We start from the raw sequence: 8,015 nt of genomic DNA, 5'->3' as shown, positions 1-8,015 counted from the left end.
GGATCTTCCTGGACCAGGGCTCGAACCCATGTCCCGTGCATTGGCAGGCGGATTCTTAACCACTGCGCCACTAGGGAAGTCCAACCGTAGTCTTATTTTTGTGCAGACCCCATGTTCTCTTAGACTCCCCAGACCCCATTGTGTTGAAAACAAACAAGCATGGCCTGTTCTCCTTCGTGATAAGAATTCATGCTCCTGGCTGGGGAGAGAAGGGCAGAGTATTTAAAAAGTCGTTTCTCAGCCTTTCCCCCTCTAACAAGTTATTCTCAGGAAGAAGGAGTGAGAGCCCAGGAGCTGGGGAATCACCCTCGGGCTGAGAGCCCAGGGGACTTGGCTCTGTTGAGGAAGCCTGGCTGGGCCACACCAGGCTGGCCGGGTCAAGGCCAACGCCGCTTCCTCAAGAGCCCGCCAACCGCCTGGAAGGAAGTAGCCAAGGTGCACCCATAATGTTAACACAGACCTGCAAAATGATGACAGATGTCACGGTGACATTTAAGAGTTGAGTAAGGAAACCAGGACAGGAAAGATCTTAAAACAAACCACACAGGAAGCTTGTCACAAGTCTCAAGTTTTTTATTTTCAGAACAGAAGCTGGTTTTATTTTTAAAAAGAGAAGGAGAAAAGAACGTGATAAATGCCAGCGAGGTGCCACTTCCGTCCTCCAGGCTCTGACTGCCAGCTCGCTCTCTTCCACAAAAACACATGGACTCGGAGACGTCCTTAGAGAAGGTCTGGTCCAAGCCCTTTCCAAAAAGATAAGGGAGTCCGAGGCTCAGGGGAGGACAGCCTGACCTGCCCAACGTTGGAGGCGGGCAGCCCGGGACCCGAGCCCAGCTGCTTCTCCTCCGTGACCTGCACGGCGGGCGCGGGCCCGGGGACGGCGTGCCCCCCGCCTGCTAGGCACACCACAGCATCTCTGGCTGGACCCCGCACTACAGGTGTTCCTAGAAAACAAGAAAAATGAAACTTTCGGGGCATTTCTTTTTGTGAATGGGGCAAGGGAAGTAAGTAAAAGGACTCAAGAAAAACACCCCAGAAGGCAGGGGCTGACCCCCTGAGCACAAGGGCTGGCACCAAGTGTCGCGAAGAGGACATCTGTCCTGGGGTGAGTGGGGCTGGCAGCTGGACCGGAACAGGCCTGGCCTCCGCCAGACCAGCCGGGTGCCGGCAAGTGCAGCTCATCGGAACCCACCACAGCCTCCCACCAGAATACCCGACACCCTGGAGATGTCGCAGCAGCGGTCACTCAGCAGGGAGACGGCCATCCAAACAGGAGAAGGGGTGGGGCAGGGGGCCGGCCTGGGGCCATGGCTCGGACACAAAGTCCTTCTCAGTCACTGAGATTAGGTAGCAGAGAAACAGCAAAGCTGGAGAGAGGGTGTGGGAACAGAGGGAGCAGCTCCTGGGTCCCCCAGGGTCTGGGCCCCAGAACTTTGACCACATGGAATTCAAAGGGCAAGAAGAGGGGTCCTGGGGAGGAGAGAAGGCAGGAAAAGAACAATTAGTTGCAAAATCCAACCAGCTGATCCTGGACCTGGTGTGCAAGGGGCTGGGAGCAGGGACATTGAGTGCAAACATGTTTCTCCCTCCCCGCCCCGCCCACGAGAGCAGGGAGGCTCAGGCCATCAGCCCCGTCTGTGTCTCTGTCTTCTGTCAACAAGCCCCCAAGAAATTGAGAGAGAGGAGCCCCAAGTGCAAAACGGAGGCCCAGAAAGCAAAAGTCACTGAAGCTAGTGGGTGACAGAGTCAAAGCTACAACCCATGACTTCTGGCCCTTTGTCCAGAGTTTATTACACCACACAAAGCTCTCCAGGCACAAGGAGGGAGGGAAACAGATTCCTACAACCTCCCCCAGCCCCATCCTACTGCAGGGTGGAGGGGAGTAGGTACCCCTGGCCTGGCTCTCAACTCTTCCTGCACTCTGACCTCCCCCCAAAATACTCATCCTGCCTCAAAGATGCTGAGAGAGGTCCTACATCAAGACTGTACGTGGGCAACCCCTGGATGTGCCCTGTCACTAGGGAGGGAGGCTGGGCCAAGTGGGGCTTAGCCACCCTACTCCACGCAGCCTGCCTTTTCCCTAGAGACTCCTGTGACCAGAGCAGAGGACAAAGGTCACCACCGCCCTTTCTGATGTACACCATGCTTCCTAAAGGAAGGACAGGTGGGGAGGTGGATTTCCGACTCTTGCGGGCCCATGGGAGGCCCAGTTTACGTGGTTTTCTATCCAGAAACCCCACCAAAGCTGTTCTGAGCCAAGATCTGACCCAGCCAGCAACCAGCTGCAGGAAGGATAGGAGTTATGGGCACAGAGGGAGGGAGAGAGGGAGGGCAGCCAATGGCTGACCCTCCACAGACCCTGTAATAACACTGGCACCGAACCCCAGCTGGATCCAGTGGCCACGTTGAATGCAACATCTGAGTATTTGTCATTTTTTGCAAGCAGCATCAGTGTGTGATGCGACACAAGTGGAAAGCACGGAGGTAGAGACACCCAAGAAAGGGTGTAGTTTGGTCCTTAGAGTATGGACCCTCCCCTCCCCCCAGCTGAGAGGAAAGGAGTGGCATTGAGGAAGATCCTGGGTGAGCTTCTCCCTCGGAGGAGGGCCACTGGGCAGCCCCCAGGAGCCCAGCTCTGTCTGGGAATTCATGGCCACAGATCCGGGTAGGAATGAGGAGTGTGTGGTGGGGAGGACCGGGCCTCCCCAGATCTCCTGCTGATTGTGAGGGGCACAGGGTGGACACGAGGAGACAACACACGCGTGCACGTGCGCGCGCACACACACACACACACACACACAGACTTTGCATCTGCCATCTGGAAGAAATGCAATGGACACATCAGGGGAGCATGGGATTCTGGGTCATTTCAAGGTGTGGGTCAAGGACCACTAACCACAGCCTAAAAGAAGCTGGCACGTCCAAGCAAGGGGGGTGGCCGAAGGCCCTGGGCCCCCCTTTCCTCGATTCTCCCCCGCAAGGGAGAGGAGTTAGGGTGAGGCGGGAGAAGCAAGAAGCAGAGGTGCCCCGCCCCTGGAGGCCAGGATCGGGGAAGGGCGTCGAGAGGAGAAGAGAGCCGGCGACCCTCCCCCCTCTCTTTAGCGGCTGTCTCCTTCCAAGCAGTCTTGACCCAAGGGGTTCAGAGGGGCGCCCTGGCTCTCAGCCCTGTTAACAGTTACCTCCCCCAAACAGAGGCTGATGCAGTCTGGGTGAGGGAAGGTCGCAGGGAGCGGGGTCTCCCAACTCCAGAGCAAGCCCCCAGACCCCTCAGTTTTGGGAAGCCACAGCCAGGGTGTTGACGTAGCCGTGGGCGCCCCCCTCGTCCTCCGAGACGCAGTGGCACAGCTGGGGGGCTCCCGGCGCCGACGGGGCGGAGGGCGGAGCGCCGTAGCCCACCCAGGCCCGACTCGGGGACGCTGGGGGCTCCCTGTCCCAGCAGCCCTCCAGGGCCTCCAGGCCGCGGCAGCCGAGGAAGAAGAGGTTCTTGAGCATGAAGACGGAGAGCGGCTGCTGGTAGCTCACGGCCAACAGGCAGCGCAGCGCCAGCAAGGGTACGTCCACGAGGCAGCCGCCCAGCAGGCGCAGCAGGCGGCTGCAGCCTCCCGGCCGCGAGGCGCGGCCCCGGGGCGAGGCGGCAGCGGCGTGGAGCTCGTGGAGCCAGAGCACCGGCGAGGCGAGCGCGAGGAAGTAGGCGGCGAGGAGCAGGTAGCGCAGGTGCGCGGGCAGCGGCGCGCGGCCGTCCAGCATCAGCTCCACCAGGGCGGAGCTGTCCAGCAGGTCCAGGCACGTGCCCAGGAAGCAGCCGGCGGCGCGGTGCCGCTGGGGCTGCAGGAGCAGGGGGCCCGCGGAGCCGGGGGTGGCGCCCGCCTCGCCGATGGCCCGCACCAGGCAGTAGAGCAGCGGCGCCGAGAGCGCCAGGGTGAGGCGGAAGCCCGTGGTGCCGAAGGGCGCGCGCAGCTCGATGAGGTCCAGGATGGACGTGCCCAGGATGAGCACCACCTTGGGCGTGAAGGCGATGGAGTAGATGAGCCAGGCCAGGTAGGCGAAGGCGAACTCGCCGGCCGCGCCGGCCGCCCCCGCCGGCCCCGGGCCGCCCGCGCCCCCGCGGCCGCCGCGCGCCTTGGCTCCCGCAGCCCCGGCAGCGGCGGCGGGGGCGGCGGGCAGGTGCAGGGGCGCGGCGTGCGGGTGGTGCGGGTGGTGGGTGTGCGCGGCGCCCCGACGGCCCCGACTGTTCTTGGCGAAGAAGATGGCCCAGCCCGCCGCGACCACCAGGTCGGTGGCGACCCAGGAGCACCAGTACAGGTCGGTGACAGCGATGAGGTACACGTCCAGCAGGCCGCCCTGCGCCAGCAGCAGCGCCACGGACAGCGCCTGGTAGCCCCAGCGGCAGCCCGGGCCGGGGGCGCAGCCGCGGCGCCCACCCCCGCGTCCCGGCCGGGCCCGGCGACCGCAGCAGCAGCAACACGAACGGCAGGAGGGGCCGGGGCTGGCGCCGCCCGCGCCCCCGACGGCCCCGGCCACGGCGCCCGCGCCCAGGTCGGCGGCGGTCATGCTACGCGGGGAGGTGGGCGTGGAGGCGCAGGAGGTGGCGGCGCTCCCCGGGGGCCCGGCGGGCACCAGCGGCCTGCTGATGCTGGCGCTCTCGTCGTCGTCCTCCCGCTCGGCGCCCGCGCTGCTGCCGCTGCCGCTGCCGCTGCCGGTGTCGCCGCCGCTGCCGCCGCTGCTGCTGCCCGAGCCGCTCCGGCCGCGCGGGAACCGGGGCTGCAGCCGGGCGGGGGGCGGGGCCGCGCGGGGGGCGCCGGGCGCGGGGCGCATTGTCCTCGGCTCCCTCCCGCCTACCCGGCCGGAGCCGCGCACCGGAGCCGAGCCCCGTGGCCGGGCGCGCGCGGGCTGCTGCCGACGCGCGGTGACGGCGGCGGTGACGGCGCGCGGGGCGGCCCAGCCGAGAGCTGGGGGCGGGGCGGGGAAACCGGGATTGGATTCGGGGCCGGGAGGCGGGAAAGCCCGGCCGCCGTGCAGGCAGGAAGAAGGGGAGGGGTGCCCGGGCGCGGAGTTGGGGCGGGGAGGACGCAGCGTCGGAATCGGAGGGGCGCGATGGGATCCCGGCGGCGGGATGGGAGGTGGTCGCCGAGGTCCCACCAGCTGAACCCCTGGGGCGTTAGGGACCGGGTGGCTTTGGTCTCAGTGTAGACCATGCCTTTGAGCACCAGGCTGAGACCTCTGCAGGCACCAGGGCAGCTTTGGCCTCTACTTCGTCGGGTGCCCTTTCCGCTGGGCCGTCCTGCCTCTCCCTAAGGCCCTTGAAAACCGAAGGAGGAACCAGGCCGCACTGATTACAAGGACCAGGACCGGGAGCCCCAAACATATATTTCTACATATTCATGTGCCCCGCTCTGGGTTCAGTGACCACCCCGGGGGGAGGTACCAATTTCCAGTGAATGGAGCAGCTCTCTGAATATAAATGCTTGGGAAGAAAGGAGCAGTAAAAGAACGGTGCGTGTGGCCCCAGCCAAGCAGGTTTTCAGTATTCTCTGACGTTCTTAAAGCGGGAATGGGAAACAATAGGAAGAGGCAGCTAGCAGAGGAAATTAAACACCTAGAGGTGCCTCCATGGAAACATAGGCCCAAAGCAGCGATGGTGAATGCTACAGACGGGGCCGTGGACGGAAACACAGCAGCCCTGCAGCTACAAGCGCACAGCTCTGTACAACCAAGCCACGGCAGATGTGGGGTTTAGCGCCTGCAGCCCGCCCCGGGCACACACCGGGTCCGTGTCCAGTCGTCATGCAGCCCAGCAGGTGTGGGGGGCAGCTGAGCTCTGGAGTGTGGTCTCAGCTCTGCCATGTGGCCTGTGTGATCTTGGACCGGTTATTTCACCTCTCTGACCCTAGCTAGGATTATCCAACTGTAAAAAGGGACCAACATCTACCTTCCCAGGCTGTTCTATTAAGAGAGGTCATGAGTTCGAAGGGTTTGGCCCAATGCCTGGTACGGAGTGTGTTAAAGTGTGATAAAGGTGTTATCATCACAATTCCATTTAGCTCACGTCTCAAGCCCCGGGAACATTTACTCACAGCACAGGCCACTAATGACTGTTTTCTGGGCTGGAGCCCCTCCCGAGGCCACGTTCCAAGCTCAGCTCCCCGGCAGCTCTGTGCTTCGCGACATGCCAGAGAGCAGAGCGGCTCTCGCTGGGAGCAGCGGTTCTTGGAGCTGGTCACAGGCTTCACTGTGTGAGAGATTCAGCCCTGCCCGCTGGCGCCAAGGCCACCCACACGGGGCAAGGGGGGAGCAAACAGCGCAGGTGGCCCGCATCCATGAGCGTCACAGCGGGTCCGGCGATGTCAGCACGGAGCCGGTCCAGGTGAAAAAGCGGGCTGGGAGCTGCCAACTGCTAATGGGACAGATCACAGCCTGGCTCCCAGCTGTCCCCCAGGGAGAACACCAGGCAGCCGCTAACCTGGAAGCTGGCCCACAACTCCTGCTCACGTCAGCGAAGCAGTAGAAGCAGCAGGAGCAGCTGATGCAGGCTGAGAACTGGGCTGCAGTTCTGGCAACACTGGTGAACCTGTCCCCACCCCACCCCAGACCTGCTGCCCTGGCCACTCGCCCAGCTCCCTCCTGCCCTTGCCCGTCAGGCCAGCCCTCGCCCAGCGTGCCTCCTGAGGACGGGTTTCCTCCCTGGGAACTTGGGTTGTACCAGCCCCTTGAAGTTATCCTTGCATCTCTGGGAAATGGACTTCAATTGCTCAGAGTAACTTCCGTGTGAGATTCTTTAACCCAATTTCTTTCAGGTCTGAGGCTCTGAATAAAAAGACCACAGATAATAAGGGTAAGAAATCAGGGCACACGACAGAGTATGCTGGTGGTCCGAGTACCAGAGGGACCTCGGCTTTGCGCTGGGTTATGTCTAATCTGTGTACACACTTGGGCGCATACATGCACACACACATACACAGAGAGCCTTTGCTTCAGCCCGTGATGGGCTTGACAAAGGTGTGGCTAGGATGAGAAGAAGGAAGTTAAGGCTTTCTTGTATATAAAGTGAGTACAAACATCCCACAGGGATCTGGAAAAGGGAAAACACCGTCACCGAGCAGCTCCTAAGCCCCCAAGGTCTGTGCTTACATCTTACATGCGATACCTGGGGACAGAGACAGAGGAGGGCACCCTGCTCCCAGCCACACAGCTCGTCCAGGGCAGACCTCTGGCTCCCAGCCCAGTACTCTCACCCACCTACCACGCTCCTTCTCACAAGCCTAGCATGGCATCCTGGGAGTCAGGGACAAACTAAGCAGTTTTCAATCCAAAAATCATTTCCCTGAGCACCTGTTAAACGGGCGGGGCTCGTTTGGAGACCTGATACCCTCATCCTCCTGGAGCAGCGGCAGATGGGCCGGGAGGGAGAAGAGATGCCCCCGTCATCTCAGCAGCCCAGGAAAGCTCAGCGGGCAGGGCCAGCCCTCCCAGCACTGAACCAAGCCCCGGTCCTCACTGGCCCAGCGTCTGTCTGTCATCCTGCCCTCTTCACTCCCACAGCGAGAATGAAGGGCAGGTGCAAAGGGCGCCGTCGACGAGCATGTGGGCCTCACCAGGGCTCCCCGTGGAAAGGCACAGCAGGCCCTCTGGTGCTCGATCACAGTCATGGCGCCGGCTCCCAGAAATGAAAGGGAAGTGGGCAGGGAGCTGTGGCTGGAGCAGGACGGGTCTGCGAAGCTTCAGCGTACTAGCAACTGAAGCCTCAGAACTCCTTGGAGAGTCTGTCACAATAACACTCCAGCTACCCCACTGCAGAGCGCCCCTAAGGCCCGGAGCCAGCCTGTGGCTTGGGCCACCCCATGGACGGCCCACAGCGAGCCGCTACCCTCGTGGGCAAAGGAGAAGGTCCGGCATCAGTGCCTGCAGGTGTCACTCAGCCCCTGGCCTGGGTGCCAGGGCTCCAGAGGCTAGAAACAGCAAGTCCTTTCCTAGGCGTCCAGGCTGGGAGGGAGACAGACACATAAACAAGAAAGCAC

General features: G+C 62.2%; 1 protein-coding gene across 1 annotated transcript; it reads right to left on the bottom strand.

Annotated features, from left to right (window-relative positions):
• Positions 1 to 325: 325 nt before the first annotated feature.
• TMEM121B (transmembrane protein 121B) lies at positions 326 to 7,646 on the bottom strand. Its single transcript, XM_036865811.1, has 3 exons — positions 7,593 to 7,646; positions 6,298 to 6,394; positions 326 to 5,150 (listed from the first exon to the last, which is right to left on the bottom strand). Exons 1-3 carry the CDS (start codon positions 7,644 to 7,646, stop codon positions 3,268 to 3,270), a joined length of 2,034 nt encoding a protein of 677 aa, XP_036721706.1. The 3' UTR covers positions 326 to 3,267.
• Positions 7,647 to 8,015: the final 369 nt, after the last annotated feature.

Source organism: Balaenoptera musculus, chromosome 10 (genome assembly GCF_009873245.2).
Source record: "Balaenoptera musculus isolate JJ_BM4_2016_0621 chromosome 10, mBalMus1.pri.v3, whole genome shotgun sequence".
Classification (NCBI taxonomy): Eukaryota; Metazoa; Chordata; class Mammalia; order Artiodactyla; family Balaenopteridae; genus Balaenoptera; species Balaenoptera musculus.
The sequence above is the reverse complement of the archived record's forward strand: the minus strand, read 5'-3'. Positions and strand labels throughout refer to the sequence as shown.

What these genes read in the sequence shown, in the direction of transcription:
- TMEM121B (XM_036865811.1), bottom strand. Translation starts at nt 7,646, where the DNA reads ATGACTGTGATCGAGCACCAGAGGGCCTGCTGTGCCTTTCCACGGGGA. An exon ending in CCTTTCCACGGGGAGCCCTG is followed by an intron (nt 6,395 to 7,592) that starts GTGAGGCCCACA and finishes CTGTCCCATTAG; the next exon opens with CAGTTGGCAGCTCCCAGCCC. An exon ending in GGATGCGGGCCACCTGCGCT is followed by an intron (nt 5,151 to 6,297) that starts GTTTGCTCCCCC and finishes CTAACGCCCCAG; the next exon opens with GGGTTCAGCTGGTGGGACCT.